General features: G+C 41.2%; 1 protein-coding gene across 2 annotated transcripts; it reads left to right on the top strand.

Annotated features, from left to right (window-relative positions):
• Positions 1-457: 457 nt before the first annotated feature.
• xpnpep3 (X-prolyl aminopeptidase 3, mitochondrial) lies at positions 458-16,640 on the top strand. 2 transcript variants are annotated; one of them, XM_080043439.1, is made up of 12 exons: positions 458-756; positions 1,843-1,965; positions 4,692-4,879; positions 5,997-6,216; positions 6,624-6,808; positions 6,977-7,039; positions 8,741-8,854; positions 8,983-9,068; positions 12,160-12,343; positions 14,156-14,276; positions 15,405-15,434; positions 15,680-16,640. In XM_080043439.1, exons 1-12 carry the CDS (start codon positions 687-689, stop codon positions 15,844-15,846), a joined length of 1,551 nt encoding a protein of 516 aa, XP_079899565.1. In that variant the 5' UTR covers positions 458-686; the 3' UTR covers positions 15,847-16,640. The 2 variants fall into 2 exon arrangements, with proteins under 2 accessions (XP_079899565.1, XP_079899566.1); XM_080043440.1 differs by lacking the exon at positions 15,405-15,434.
• Positions 16,641-16,887: the final 247 nt, after the last annotated feature.

The raw sequence follows: 16,887 nt of genomic DNA, 5'->3' as shown, positions 1-16,887 counted from the left end.
ATTTAATTTAAGTTTATTTCTTAATTTATTTAAATTTATGTAGCCTATGTCTACTTATTGGTTTTTTTACAAGCTGGTCGGTTTTTTGTTTTATTTCTCACATATGCTACATGAATTGTATATTGATTACAGCCCCTCCCCATTTAATTTAAGTTTATTTTGTAATTAATTTGAATTTTTTTTCAATTTTAATTTATATAGGCCTACTATTTTTTTACAATTTATTTTTATTTCTCACGTGAAAAGTTATTTAAAAAAAAAGCCTTTAACCCCTGGAATTACTCCGAATTAAAAAATGTCAATCGTGCAGTGCAGTTTATATGTTGAATGGTTTTAATTGCATAAAAAAAAAACACAAACATGATTCATGAAGATGAGGATAATAAGTGAGTAGTGAACGAGGCGGGGTGAGGCATCGGCGCCTGCGAGCCAAAGCTCAGGACAACAGAGAAGCGATACCATGAGTGAGTTGGGCTAGCAAACATGGGGTCAGCGCGCTAGCGAGGGTAAAGACCTAACGACAAGTGCAGTTGTATAAAATTAATTTAACATTGGTAAGTCGCTACAACATATCCGCTACGTGTCCCCGTAAATACCCAGTGCTCGTTAACTACTCGGTGCTGCCTACTCCGGCTCCTGTCTGACATGCTGTGACTGCTCCGTGTCCTCCAGTAGTAGCAGCAACAATGTTGCCCTCAGCCAGCAGCTTGGTCCGGACTGCTGTCAGGCTGCTGCCGCGCCGGGACTGGAGTCCAGGTAAATCCAGTTTGTAGCCTACTGAACTTGGGTACCAATTGAGGGTAGGCCTACTTGCACTTGAGTTTTTACATTTGATGCTACTCAGTAGTCTATAGTTTTTCAACTAAACAATTTCAGAGGCAAATATCAAGCCGGTGTTCCCCTGTTCTTCACGTTTTTGACAGTTTGTTTTCACATGCATGTGAGAAATAGGCTATGCATTGTTTGAGGTTGAACCAGTGGCTCCTAACCTTTTTTTCTTGTGAGCCCCTAACAAAAAAACAAAAAAATAGCAGTATCCAATTGGGGACCCTTGTCACATTTTAGTTTTTTCTTGAAATGGTCCTTCAGCAAAGGTACATTTCAGGTTTTATCTTCTCACATATATCCAAATAGATCAAAGTATTCAATATTTTTTACAGAAAGGTTAGGTTAGAGAAAAGTCCAAAATGGGGGCATAATGGAGGCCTACATTACCCTAGTCATTTTATGGCCCCAGGTATATGGTTTCATTTAATGAGCTGACCTAAATATTTTATTTTATTTCTTTTTTACAGAAAGATTATATATTGCCCCTCAGATTAATATATGTGGAGGGGGCAAGACCCCAGGTTTTGAGAACTACTTATACCGAAATGTATTAGCCTGGCACCACCCGCTCAATTTTCATTTTGATGGTCTAGTAGGACCAGGCTAGAAATGTATAGCTGCAACAGTAAAATGATACTTACAGCTGAATGTCTCAGCATTTATGATAATGTCATATATTAATGCATCAATGATAGGGGTTTATTTTCTGCAGAAGTACTTTTATTTTGATACTTTAAAACTTTTACATTTATCTTGTGTACTTTGACTTTATCTCTTAAATTTGTTTGTCAAAGAATCGTCAGCAAAATATGAACTGAGCAAGACATTTTACAGTTGAGAAAATACATGGATATACACAGTGCACCACTACTAATCGGTGACAAGCTGAAGTAGTCAGTTGTAGTGTAGCCCTTCTTTGTAAAACATCCATCCACTGCCGATAAAATAGATTGAGTGTTACTAACTGATAGACACCCCTGTACGCTGTTCATTCTTTGACCTCTGTGTCTGTAGGATGCGTCAGGTGCACATGCAGAAACATTTCTGTCAAACCAGGGGATTTGAAACCAAAGAGGATTCCCCCTCGATACCTCGGCCAGCCCAGCCCTTTCACCCATCCACACCTCATCAAACATGGTGAGTAGTAGGGGAGAACGGGGTAATTTGTCACATGGGTTGGATGTCACATTCGTTATATCTCGCCACCAGAGCGCGCTAGCTCTGAAATGTTGATATAAAAAAGGTCCAGAATTGGGATCAGAGGTCACATACATAGACTTCCTTGGAGGAAGACAGCTGCATTTCAGGTGAGAGGATGTTTTGTGTTTTTCATGTCAAATTCAAAATATTTTGCTTCTCAGTATTTTTCTTCTAGGCTTTTACACAATGGGTTTATAACAAAACACTTGTTACCCTCAGAAAGTTTGAAGGGTAAACTATAGTTTAGATTGTGGTTAGCAAGCTAATTAGTTGTCAGATGGTTGTTGGCCTTGATGCTAGCAAGAAATTCAAGTTGGGGTTGGTCGTCAAATTTTTTGGGGGGTTGGTTGTCACATGTTATCTCAAGGCTGCAGCCAGAAAAGGAACCCAATAACGAAAGAAATTGTCAAGCTGTATCCTCACTGACACCCCAGAGAAGGAAATAATAGAGCAGGAAAAGGCAGCTAGCAAGCAAAAGAAAAAAGGGCAACAAAATCAAAACAACCCAGTGCATCCCAAACTAGACCAGCTGCCAAGGCTACAGAACGTTATGTAGGCCTATTTGTCAACTTGACAATGCAATTAAACATTCAAATTTGGTTCTGCCTCCTTGCCTTCTTTTTAAGATTTTTCCCATTAAAGCGGCAACGAGTAACTTTTAAATATCTTTTAAACAGCCTCATGTTTCCTCTCATAATCATAAATTACCTTTAACAGCAAACGAGACCATCAGTGCAAAGAAAGACGTTTTTATATAGTTTTTATTACTGCATTTGATCTGGTCGTACACCCAGTCCGATTTTCGGTTCACGCGTGCATGCTCTATGGTCACATATCCGTATTGGTCGCAGATTTCAGTGTGGCGCAGGAACGTGATTTGAGAAGCTTATCACTCCAGGTGAGGGAAGGGGATAGGGAGACCAGATCCCAATTCACCAGATGTGGGACAAAGACTACGTTTGTGCGGGACAAAGTGCCGTTTTTTTAGCAAAATAAACTCGTGTCACCACCGGTAATGCCAGAGACACGGCTTTCTATATTAAAAAAACACTATCTTTAGATCAGCGCGCAGCAGTTAAGTTAGCTACTGTTAAACAAATAGAGCATTAAGGCTGCGGCTTCACATTAAAAGCATTTCACTGGCTTCACATTAGCATTTCACTTGACAAACGTGAGTTGGCTTTTATTTTGAAGTAATAGGAAGACAAAGGCTGAAGCACTGCAGGCAGCACCTTCACAGAGCCACTGAGCCCAGCAGCCCGATACACACACACACACAGACCAATACACACACAGACAAACGGAGACTGCTGTCTCCTCACAGCTATCGGATAAATGCCAGATTATAAAACACGCATTTAAAAAGGGGGGCTCACTTTCAATAACAATGCTTCTAACTTCTAGGGTGACCAGATCGCATTTCCATTACTTTTCACACGTCCCGCAAATTGAGACGTTGTCCCGCGGGAGCCTTGTTTGAGACAGTTATTTGTCGTCATAATGACTAACGGGGCTGAACCATCAAAGAAAAAAAAGAAAATGCAATGTAGAAAAGCTAAAAGGGAGAGCGATAGGCAGGCGGGAGGGCGTTGCCAAGCAACCTATACACAATTTCACGGAGTGAACCTAGACTGCAGTGTTTACTCCTAAATGAATGAGCGGTAGCCTACTAAAACAAAGTTTACTTTGCCTCACCAGCATCATCAGATGACCATTATTCATCTGAAATAGTCATTATTTACAACAACATAAACACATTACCTCATCGTGATCCATAACTAACTGCCGTCTCTCGTTCATTCGCTTTGTGTGGGGACACATACTCGTTCAGCTCCGTGAGAGGTGACAATGGATCAACTCATTGCAATCAGGTGTAGTTGATGCTGTGTCACTAACCACTCTCACCGAGCCGAAAAGAGTCCGGTGCCCTCACACTTTCAACACACGGACACGGCACGCACTATATTGCTTCCTGATTATTTGAATCTTGCACCCCCTGCACGAGCTTCACGACAGCTGGCGTCGTAAAAATACTACCGCTTTTGTTCAAAGGTGTCGCCAACGTGCCGACTTACTCGTTGTACCTTTAAGATAACATTGTGACAAACAACCCCATAGTGTGTGACAACCGACCCCTTGATGGGGTTGGTTGTCACAATGTGTCAGAGTGTCTTTGATGGTAAATTACTTCTTCATTACAATAAGTTGGAAAAAAAGAGAGACACACATTTCTAGCCAACACCTTAAGCTTCAATTTAATGTAGGAATGGCTATTGACAGATGTTTTGGTGATGAGCAATTCTCACTAGAGTAAAAAGTGTGCCTACTTACCCCGTTCTCCCCTACTGCAGTTGAATGCTGGGATGGTATATTTACACTTTTCTTTTTTAGGGAAAACCTGCAATGGATAGAGGTACTAGCAACAAAAATGTCGGCCTAGATATATTTTAAGGGAGTTTGGATTTTTGCTATCTAGGGACACAGCAACTTGTCAAGCACATACAGATCACAGACTAATCAAACCTCTTAAGGTTTATATAAGAAATAATAGTCAGTAATAATAATGACACATTTAATGTCATCATTACAAGGAGACAAAAGGTGGTGTACGTGTTAGTGATAAGCTGTTATTTAATGCCATGTATGTGATATTTGCTCCTCAGGTGAGGTGACCCCAGGCTTGGGCCAGACTGAATACGAACTCCGCAGACACAGGCTGGCCTCCCTTATCGAGGCCCAGGCAGACAGACTGGGACCCTCTGCCTCCTCTAGCACCCACGTGGTCATTGTTTTGTCTCACCCGACACGCTACATGTCCAATGACATCCCATACCCCTACCACCAGAACCAGGTGCATGTCTTTATCTTCCCTTTAACCTTATTGTGACTTTTTGGATGTAACAGGCAACAACATACTGTATATTGTTGAATAGTAACAATTTAAAGGTAAAATATGATGCTCATTTTCAGGATCAATAAATGTAATTGTAATTATGTGACCAGAAAACCCTTTATATTTCTCACAGAAAGGCTTCCTGTGGTGACAAGATTCTATCAGAGGCAGACGTTAGAAAAGCCGCCCGGCAAGCACACATCTTTCACCAGCCAAAGTGGCGTAATAACTTACTCGCCTCAGAGTTTTTACTTTTATATCGGCCTACTGTCTATGATATTTACCCGCATTTGGCGAGTGTTAATGTAGAGCCCTCTAAGCAGTGTTGTGCATTGCTCCTCCTTGTCTAAATGAGACAGTAGCATATCTCGTTAACCTAGACTTGTAATTATCTTCGCACGTAATGCATTTTAATTGCAAATGCGATTAAAACTGTGGCACTGTACAGCCCTGTATGTTTAGCTACTTGTTTGAAGCCCACTGGTTAAAAACACCAATGCAAACGGAAATGATGTAGGCTACGTGTTGATTTACATACAGAGCGGGTAAATGGAATCCGATCACAAGTAGACAAAGAAGTCAGATGTGAAAAGACAAGTTTGAACACACGGACTGAGAGCTGGCCACTTGTGATCAGAATGACCAAAATCACATCATAATCCCAGGTTGCAACAGGGCCTTAGATTGAGGGGTATCTAGGGGTTTATTTATCACTGGTGTAGGTAGTGCCAAGTTCGGTTAGTATTGGGGGGGCCTGGCTTCTCCACTTGTGACATCATAAGGGGAGAGAAATCTGACTGAGGTTTTTGAGCACAGGTGTTCAGAAAGGTGGAGGTGGAGAATAAGAGAGAAGTTTTTTTTTCTCATATTTGGGAGTCTAGTCACACCCATATTAAGCATGAAAACATGCATTTTGCATAATAGGTGACCTTTTTAAAATACCACATTTACACACAAGGTAAGTGGATTTGAAGAAGCACATTTCAGGTATACAGGAGCACATAGTCAGTTAGTATGCTTTGTTTATAATTGTAGCAAGGGTTTATCAATTAACCTGAAGCCAAATGTTCCCCAGGATTTCCTCTATCTCAGCGGCATCCTAGAGCCTGACAGTGCCTTGGTTCTTTATGGCAAAGGGCGACCAGACCAGGCCATCCTGTTCGTTCCCCGCAGAGACCCGGGGAGAGAGCTTTGGGACGGGCCCCGCTCAGGGAAGGATGGAGCGGCTGCGTTGACCGGCATAGAGAGAGTTCACAGCACAGAGGAACTGGGTCTTGTGCTCAAAACCCTTAAAGGTAGGTGGACTCGTTTGGAACAGCCACAATATGCTGTTTGTGAAGTACCGGCTCCTCTTGGCTATTGTTGCTACAGTCCCTCTGTTGTAGCACTGCACAAAGAAAGCAAAAGATTGATGGACTTAATTGTTTAATGGCAAATATCAGTGGATGGACTTCTCGTTTAGCGGTTTAAAGGGTTTTTCAGAACCGACTTGGTAGAAATTGAATATAATATTCATAAGCACGTTATAATTAGTGTATAATTGCTTGAAAATAAAAGTTGTGGTTTATTTTATTACCTTGAGCCTTTTATATCATCATAGGAGTAGAGGCTCCTATGAATAAAAAAAAAACTGCGGAAATGTTATCCCTTAATGAATAGGATCTTAACTTCAGTGTAAACATCTTCTCTGACCCTGTTTCAGGCACTCTGCTGTGGTACGATAGTTCTCAGCCCACCCACCCTCTCCTCCACCAGACTCATGTGAGTCCCCTGCTGGAGGCGGGGCCGATCCCACACTCTCTCAGGCCCCTCATACACTCTCTAAGGGCCCTCAAGAGCTCAGCAGAGGTGGTGCTCATGCAAGAAGCAGGTCGTATCGCAGCACAGGTTGGACTTTGAAATTTAGGTCCAGTTTCAATATCATATTGGTTTATAATGACAAACAAATTATTTAAATGGGGCAGCATTTCCATTGTCCTGTGTTGTTATGAAACAGGGTTATTTTTTAAATCGATGTTAAGTGTACTCGCTCCAACTCAAATCCTTGTCTTTCAGGCTTTTAGGAGGACAATGGCTTTTTCTCAAGGAGACATGGATGAAGCCGTGATCTTTGCAAAGGTAATATTTGATGAGCCCTTAGCTTTTCTCTCTGTCATATATTGCTTGTTATAATCTTTAATGTAATCAATTACTTTGACCTCAAGTGTCAGTGTAAAATAAGTGAGCTATTGCATTACTGACAAATTGATTAAAATTATTTGATTATTGTAATATTAAGATTTATAACAACACAGGCAACACACAAAAGTGAGGACACCCCTCACCCCTCACATTTCTTCAAATATTTAATTATATCTTTTCATGTGAAAACACGGAAGAAATGACACTTTGGTACAATGTAAAGTAGTCAGTGTACAGCTTGTATAACTGTGTACATTTACTGTTGCCTCAAAATTCTCGACACACAGCCATTATGTCAATAAAGTGTCAATATTTTGTGTGACCACCATTATTTTCCAGCACTGCCTTAACCATCTTGGGCATGGAGATCACCAGAGCTTTACAGGTTGACACTGGAATCCTCTTCCACTCATTCATGACAACATCACGGAGCTGGTGGATATTAAAGACCTTGCGCTCCTCCACCTTCCGTTTGAGGATGCCCCACAGTTGCTCAATAGGGTTTAGGTCTGGAGACATGCTTGGCCAGGTAGGAGGTGTGTTTGGGGTCATGACACCACCATGCTTGACTGTAGGCAAGACACACTTGTCTTTTTACTCCTCACCTGGTTGCCACCACACAAGCTTGACACCACCTGAACCGAATAAGTTTATCTTGTTCTCATCAGACCACAGGACATGGTTGTAGTGATCCATGTCCTTAGTCTGCTTGTCTTCAGAATACTGTTTGTGGGCTTTCTTGTGCATCACCTTTAGAATAGGTTTCCTTCTGGGATGACAGCCGTGCAGACCAGTTTGATGCAGTGTGTGGCGTATGGTCTGAGCTCCCCTTCAAGCCCTGCAGCAATGCTGGCAGCACTCATGCTGTATTTGCCAAAGCCACCCTCTGGATATTACGCTAAGCATGTGCACTCAGCCTTCGTAAACTGGGCCGCAGGTCAGTATTGCAAGATGATAACGACCCCAAACACACCTCCAAGATGACCACTGCCTTGCTAAAGAAGCTGAGGGTAAAGTTGATGGACTGGCCAAGCATGTCTCCAGACCTAAACCCTATTGAGCAACTGTGGGGCATCCTCAAACGGAAGGTGCAGGAGCGCAAGGTCTTTAATAGCCACCAGCTCCGTGATGTTGTCATGAATGAGTGGAAGAGGATTCCAGTGGCAACCTGTGAAGCTCTGGTGTCCATGCCCAAGAGGGTTAAGGCAGTGCTGGAAAATAATGGTGGCCACACAAAATATTGACATTTTGGGCCCAATTTGGACATTTTCACTTAGGGATGTACTCACTTTTGTGGCCAGCAGTTTAGACATTAATGGCTGTGTGTCGAGTTATTTTGAGGGGACAGTAAATTTACAGTTATACAAGCTGTACACCGACTACTTTACATTGTATTAAAGTGTCATTCCTTCATTGTTGTCCCATGAAAAGATATAATGACATATTTGAAGAAATGTGAGGGGTGTACTCACTTTTATGAGTGAGTACACTGTATATGTAGATTCCAAAAAGTTTCAGACGGACCAAATATTGAATACATTTGTTTACTTTTGTAGAACAGTATAGATTACAGCAAATTCAATCTCTAACTTCCTAATCAAATAGAAAGGCTTTTTTAAACATCAAATCTTCTTACAGTTTGATTTTGAGAACCGGCTCCATGGTGCCAACTTCCTTGCCTATCCCCCTGTGGTTGCTGGAGGGAATCGAGCCAACACGCTGCACTACATAAACAACAACCAGATTATTAAGGTAAAGCACTGTGTTTAATATGCTAAAAGATTTGGTTTGTCATATTAGCTGCAATGAAAAGCAATTGGTTAAGTATATAAAGTAATGATTGAGTAGTCATTGTCTCCCCTCTTTCTCTGCTGAATCAGGATGGTGAAATGGTGCTGCTTGACGGTGGCTGTGAATACTTTGGTTATGTCAGTGATATCACTCGAACATGGCCAGTGAATGGAAAGTAAGTTTGACAAGATTATGTTTAATGAAACTCTAAATTGTACAACTAAAACTATTCGGATTTATTTTTTCCAGCTGAAGATTTGGGTTGAAACGGGAGCTAATAAGACCAATCAGTTTTCTTAAACAAAATCTATTCAGCATTATGAATTCACAATGTTTTAAAATTCCTGATGCCAAAACACTACACAACAAAACTACACTGCATGAAGTTTATTTGAATTAAAAAAACTATTTTTTTTTCTTAACTCAGACCTTGAACTGGACTTTCTCTATATTTGGTCTACAGTCCCCTCCAATAGTATTGGAACGGTGAGGGCAATTCCTTTATTTTTGCTGTAGACTGGAAACATTTGGGTTTGACAACAAAAGATGAATATGAGACAATAGATCAACATTTCAGCTTTCATTTCCAGGTATTTACATCTGGAAATGAAAGCTGAATTGAGAGAATATCATTGTTTGTAAAGGAACACAACATTTTTAAGTGAGCAAAAGTATTGGAACAGATAGAATTAAAATAAATTAAAGTGAATAAAACGTAATATTTTGTCGCAAATCCTTTGCTTGCAATAACCGCATCAAGCCTGTGACCCATTGACATCACCAAACTTTTGCTTTCTTCTTTTGTGATGCTTTTCCAGGCTTCCACCGCAGCCTCTTTCAGTTGCTGTTTGTGTTAGGGGGTAACTCTCTTAAGTCTCCTCTTTGGCAGGTAAAATTAATGCTCTATAGGGTTTAAGTCTGGAGATTGACTTGGCCAGTCTAAAACCTTCCACTTCTTGCCCCTGATTAACTCCTTTGTTGTGTTTTGGGTCATTATCTTGCTGCATGATGAAGGACCTTCCAATCAGTTTAGTTGCATCTTTCCTTAAATTGGCAGACAAAATGTTTCTGTAGACTTCAGAGTTCATTTAGCTGTTGCCATCATGTGTTACATCGTCAATGAAGATTAATGAGCCAGTCCCAGAAGAAGCCATGCAAGCCCAAGCCATGACATTGCCTCCTAGCTTGTATGTTTGGGATCATGAGAAGATCCTTTCTTTCTTCAAACTTTAGCCTTTCCATCACTTTGGTAAAGGTTCATCTTGACAACAACACAGTAACACAGGATGGCAACAGCAAAATTAACTTAGAAGTCTACAGAAACATTCTGTCTGCCAATTTAAAGAAATATGCAACCAAACTGATTGGAAGATCCTTCATCATGCTGCAAGATAATGATCTGAAAAAACTGCAAAAACAACAAAGGAGGTCATCAGGGGCAAGAAATGGAAAGTTGTAGACTGGCCAAGTCAATCTCCAGACTTAAACCCTATAGAGCATGCCTTTTACCTGCTAAAGAGGACACTGAAGAGAGTAACCCCCCAAAACAAACAGCAACTGAATGAGGCTGCGGTGAAAGCCTGGAAAAACATCACAAAAGAAGAATGCAAACGTTTTGTGATGTCAATGGGTCACAGGCTTGATGCAGTTATTGCAAGCGAAGGATTTGCAACAAAATAGTAAGTCTTATTCACTTAAATGTATTTTAAGTCTATCTGTTCCAATACTTATGCTCACCTAAAAATGTGGTGTTCCTTTACAAAAAATGCTATCTTCTCAGTTGTGTATCAGATCCAGATGTAAATACCTGGAAATTAAAGCTGAAATGTTGATCTATTGTCTCATATTCATAGTTTGGTGTCAAACCCAAAAATAAAGGAATTGGCCTCACCGTTCCAATACTATTGGAGGGGACTGTATATTTCAGGCAGGGGCGGTTCTCCCAGCTGCCCCCCTAACTTTTGCATTCTCAAAAATGTACTTGTAAGAACAAACCGCCACTATGTCAACAAGCCACTCAAATAATTGAAACAAACAAATTGAACTAAAGTAAATAATTTTTAATCTAATCTTATGCCCTGCCCCTCAAATACTTAGCCACGGCCCTGCATCATATACGCATATCGGCGATCACACAGTTTGTCACACAGCGAGTCAGCGCGCTGCTGTGCCATGCAGCCCGGCGAAGAATAACTGACCTGCCCTGAGCATCTGAAGGTGAAGTCAGTTTCCCCTTATGAATTTTAATCACACCAATTTAACTTAAAGTTAAATTTGTAATTAATGTAATGCAATGTAAAAGTAGCTAAGTCATCAATAAGAGCACACCCATTAATCGTTGGCCAAAAGGGAAATCACTCGCTTGTGACTTGTAGGAGCATATTGCCCTTTTATTAATTTGTAGGCCAATTGTAGTACAGGCAAGAGCTTGATAAAAATATTTTTTTTTAAAACTTACATGTTCGGATCCATACAATTTAACAGTGGGTCGCCGTTTCGAGAGAGAGAGAGTTGCCTTTTCTGAGCAGTTACTACATGACACTGACAGTGCTAGCTAGGAGATCAATCATTTTTGTTTGAATAGCCAAACATAGCCTACTAAAAACTCTCACATATCACAGCAAACGAGCTGCACAAATTAAACCAGGTTACATAATCATATGTTAAAGACATGAATAAATAAGTGAAGGAAAAGAGGGAAAAGAAGAAATAAATGTAAGGGATGAAGAGGAGGTTTTATATTCAGACAGAGGGACAGAGGCAGGTAGTGATCAGCAGGCAGATGAAAGGTAGGCAGAGGGTCTGACTGCAGTCCCAGCCTAAACTACTGTAGCCTATTGTTATTCTCCTTCCATATAATTTCCACTAGACTAGAATGATATGTCATGTCACTCAAAATAACATGTTTCAATGATTGCCTGTTTTCTGTTGTAGCAATGTGTTGTATAGGGTAAGCTATGTAGTCTTAAGATATAGGCTACAAATGTCTTATTTCATCAGAAATGATGATCAATATAATATATATGGGGATTCCCGCTACCGTCCTCCCATGCCCCCCTGCCAAGACCTCTTGCCCCCCCTTCGCCACCCCATGTAACATTTTCCAGATCCTCCACTGATTTCAGGTAGTAATAAGTCTTTGTTCATGGGTCGTTCTTCCATGTCTCTGGGTTTAAGATGAAATGATTTAATCGATTATTATTATTTTTCTTTTTTTCAATTATTCTGTTACCAATGATGGATGAAAAAACACTCCTTTCTGTCAGATTCAGCCCTGCCCAGGCGGAGCTGTACGAGGCTGTCCTGGAGGTCCAGCGCTCCTGTTTGTCTATGTGTTCCCCGGGCGTCAGTCTGGACCACATCTACAGTACCATGCTTGCTCTGTTGGGACGACAGCTCAGGCAGCTAGGCGTTGTCAAAGCCAGCACCAGTGATGCTGATGTACTGAAGGTAATAATCCGAGAAAGGGAAGTAAGTAGATTGGATTCTGGCCGGTAGATCAGTCCTTGGCGTTATGCCATATAAGGAGAGTTTCTTCACACAGAAACACACTTTTTGTATTTTAATATTGATAATGTAAATTAAAGTCTTTCCTTGCAATTGAATATCAATCAACGACACCGTACCAGATTTTTCGCAGATATCATGTCAGCTGGTAGCCTGGAAATCCAGACCCTGATATCTTGAACGATAGAGGGTCTGGCGACGATCAATAGTAATTTTCCAACTCAAGGGGCGGCTCCTACTCGTGCATTTCAAATGCCACTGCACGCAGTTGGATAGCACTACAACCAATCAGAGCGATGCACAAGGCGACGTAAGCCCCTTTCGTTTAGCGAACAGCTGTTAAACTGTTAAATTAAACGTTTGCCGTTGTCGGTCGGCAAAATAGAACATTCCACTTACTTGCTAATGAAAGATTTCAGTGCCGTCTTCCAAATCGTTAAGGGTCGAGGCCAAAGCAGTCTCAAACTCACACAACATATCCGCAGCCATCTCTGATGTTTACTATCACGGCTTTGACGTCGCATGCACGTCACTGTCGTCATCCGGTTACGTCCTCCCCAGAGTACCATATAAGGGGCTCTGGCGCGCCCGCCAGATTTCTGGCTTTCTTGATAAGCTTCAACGGAGCGTGTCCAGACCAACACGCGCAGCAAATTTAATTTGCCAGCGCCTAGTGGCAGGTCTGGGAATGCCAGGCTAGTCAGCTGGGCAATTAATTCAAACATTGTAGCTAGAGGGTTTTTTAATATATATTCAAAAGTTTCATGTGGTTGTAACTTATTTTGTTGTTGTAGTGGTTATGTTAAACATGCATTGCAGGCTGAGATATCAGTTCTTCATCAAGAAAGGATCATGAATGTGACGGACGTTCCACTGTGAGAGACCTTCATTCAAAACTGAGCTCATACTTATCGAACATATCAGTTCAGGATTTTGGGCAAGGCAAGCTGCATGGATCTCATGATAAAAGCCAGTCTTGTCATTTGGTCGTTCAGTAGATCCACCCCTTTGAAGCAGACTGAAATAACAAATATTGGATATGTTTCTAAGATTACACAGACATTCATGTTTCGCAGAGGATCGATCCTAAATATTAGCATGTTAGTATTTCCATTTAACTGCTACAGGTTAGCTCAAAACACTGCTGTGTGCCCAAGTACAACCTTAAAAGAGTATTGGTCATACAGAACAACTTTCTTGAGCCAATTGTTTAAATCTCTCATAACAGATGCTAGCGGAGAAGTGGATCTGGTTAAATCAAGTCTCGCAAATTTTACATTTCTGGAATAGGTGTTGACAAAGTAAAACTGGTAGGCATCTCTACTCCCACAACAAACCTATGTTTGATACATTTGTTGTTGTTACCAGCATCGGAATCGGTAATGAGGTTTACAGATAAAAGGGCAAGTCCTCCTTCCTGTATTTATGATAACACAATAGCCAAGTCACATTAAACATAGTGCTAAGTTAATACAATTGATCACATACAAGAATTGTGTGTTTGATATTTGTTCCACCTTTAAATATTGTTGTTTAGATGTCCCTGGCTTATATTTTCCTTCCTTCGATTGTTTGTGATAAAATGATCTGATGAGTCTCATTCGGCTCAGTAAAGGGGCTTCAATCAGTGGCACCATAGAATTTCACTTTATGAATGTTCTGCAACAAGCTGTGAAAGCTCTTGGACTACTGGTAGACAAAGGCAAGTGTCTGTACAACTGCTTAAAGATTTAGTTTTGGTTATTCTCATCCCAGGCTGCAAGGCGATACTGCCCCCACCACGTTGGCCATTACCTGGGCATGGACGTCCACGACACTCCTGAGCTGTCTCGCTCACAACCTCTACAGCCAGGAATGGCCATCACTATAGAACCAGGTATGGACAAACAGTCTTTTTAAGGTCACCTATTGTGCAAAATTCCCCTTTTCATAGGTTTAATATGGGTCCCCAGTGTATTTTAAGACTCCTTAAGAATGAGAAAAAAAACACCCTATCTTTTTCTACACCTCCAGCTTTCTGAAAACTTGTGTTCAAATACCCAGATTTCTGAAAACCTGTGTTCAAATACTGAACGGGCCCGCCATGTTTTTACACCATACCGGGGACAAGATTACAGTCATAGTTGGGGCCGGTGACATTGTTTTAACAAAAGCCAAGGGACATAACTGGTAAATGCGTGTGCGGAGCCTACTGTTTTAGCACTAAGCTGCACTCACTCTTTCTCTCCCCCAAGGGCCTGTGTCCTCCTAGCTTTTTGGTATAGTGACAAAAAATGACCAAAGCAGAGAGAGGAAGTTAATGGGGCCGATACGCAACCCCTTCGCCTGCAGCTCTGTGTGGATTTATCTTTAAAATACTCACAATGTTGTAGGCTACAGAAGTGTGATGAGGATGTTCTTGTTGCGGTCAGGATTTTTAAGTAATAGTAAGCAAGCAGCCAAATAAGGCTACTCTGTTCTTCGCCTTTTTCTCTTTTCTTGTGAACAACTGGGTTTTTTTTTTCGACGGCTGTCCTGTGCCCCTCCCCTCAAGGGCCCGTTGACGGTGGGCTTGTCCCTGAATCTAACCAGTAGTCTGCCATATTAGGCTGACGGGTGGTGCCTCTGTCCTTTCTTTATATGTCCATGCCTATGCCCCCTAAGTGGGCCTGGCCAATCAGAACAGACTAGGGTTTTCCAAAGGCAGGAATTAAAGAGACAGGTTCTCAAACAGAGAATTTCAGACAGAGGCTGAAAAGGAGAGATTAACCAATGGCACTGTAATAAGTATAAACTTTTTTTTTGGACACTGGACATGAAAATAGTTTCTAGTAGAAATCCAAATTTAAATTTTGAACCTGAAAAAAGCATAATATGTGACCTTTGAAGGTAGGGTATACGTTGTCCAGAAAACGCTTGTTTTATATTTATACTAACCGCGGCAATATTTGTGCTCCAACCATTCAGACCGTCTGACAAGCCACTGCATTTAAATAGCCGTTTAACACCCGCCTATTTTTTTTAGCGTGTGCGCACTCCAGACATGCAGTGGATGGTGAGTAGGCATTAGCTTATTTTGACAAAGTGTTCTGGATTACAAAGACTGAGTATTCCTTTTAAATAAGCCTGTTACACTCTTGATTACTCCTCAATAGGGTCTGAAGAAATTGTGCATCTTCCCTCCGAGTTACCGGGGAGTATAGGAACAGCACCTATTTACACATAATCTAAATTCTCCTTTATGTTTAAAGTAATTCTTGCTTTTATACATTTTCCACTATTCTCGCTCTATTGTCACAGGATTGTACATCAGCGAGGACAATGAACAGGTGCCGAAGCGTTTCCGCGGCCTAGGCGTCAGGATCGAGGATGACGTGGTGATCCAGGACAAGGGGGGCCCTCTTATTCTGTCCTCTGACGCACCAAAGACCATCGCTGATGTCGAGCAGGCCTGTGCCCAGAGATAGGGCAGGGAAAGGCAGACAAGAGACCACATGAGCCACAGCATCCAGTGTGCCGTGCTTTTCAACTGCTTCCACATTGATGACATCGTCAGGCTCAGGGCCCAAGTACGTGAAAGGTGGGAGATCATTGGAAGACTCTGGATTTGGTCTCAGCAAGGCCTCAAATGTTGAAATCTGGCGTGAAAGGTCATACCTAGATCCAGGCCGATGCTTTTGTTGTCTGCCTAAATGTTTAAATAAACCAGTGCAGGTGCTTTCATTCTTGTAGAAATAGCATGCTGCTATCTGTGGGTGAAATGTGATGCTATAATGTAGATAAAATGTAAGTACACCAGTCTACCTCTTGCATCAAGTTTGTATTCAGCCAAACAACCTGTGGCTCTATCAAACGACCGTGTAAGTATCTTCATTCTTCAAACCGATTTGCTCCAAACCATGTTTTCCAGAATTGCCACCGTCACGGTGCACACCATATAGCCATTTTTGTTTATTTGTCTCACTCAAAAACCATTGTAAGGCCTACAAGCACACACACAAAATGCAGCTCAAGCTACGGTACAAAAGGTCACAACACCAAATGTTGATCCACACAAGTGATGAATAAAGACAAAGAGGAATCTGTCCTGAACATCTGCTCCTGATAAACCTGCAATGATGGTATTGATTCCACCAATGCACTGAAATACCTTAAAAAGTATCAACTGAAAAGAGTATGTTGTTGTTTTGGATGTGTGTGTGTGTGTGTGTGTGTGTGTGAGTGTGTTATGGAACTTTGTATTTTCAGCTGAAGAAAAATGTGACCTTTTAAAAAATAATAGTTTTTGTGTATTAAAAAGATCTAATTATTCCTTCTTTCGTAACTAATACATTCTGTAGGTTTGACTCCACTTCTTAATGAAGGACGACATGATGTGAAAAGTAATGATGATAATAATAGTGTCTGCATTGAATTAGGCTCAACATTTTTTGTTACTGTATTGCAAAGGGTGCTGGTGAACGTAGGAACGTACCCCTTCAGTTATAGGAGAAGAGTCATTTGTCCCG

The sequence above is a fragment of the Ammodytes marinus genome, assembly GCF_949987685.1.
Source record: "Ammodytes marinus genome assembly, chromosome: 16".
In the NCBI taxonomy this organism is placed as follows: domain Eukaryota; kingdom Metazoa; phylum Chordata; class Actinopteri; order Uranoscopiformes; family Ammodytidae; genus Ammodytes; species Ammodytes marinus.
Note: the sequence above shows the minus strand (reverse complement) of the source record. Positions and strands in the feature narration are given on the sequence as shown.

Excerpts from the sequence above, each read along its gene's own strand:
- xpnpep3 (XM_080043439.1), top strand. The coding sequence starts at position 687 with ATGTTGCCCTCAGCCAGCAGCTTGGTCCGGACTGCTGTCAGGCTGCTG. Across the intron at positions 757-1,842 it reads GCGCCGGGACTGGAGTCCAG|GATGCGTCAGGTGCACATGC; the intron begins GTAAATCCAGTT and ends CTGTGTCTGTAG. Across the intron at positions 9,069-12,159 it reads ACATGGCCAGTGAATGGAAA|ATTCAGCCCTGCCCAGGCGG; the intron begins GTAAGTTTGACA and ends CCTTTCTGTCAG.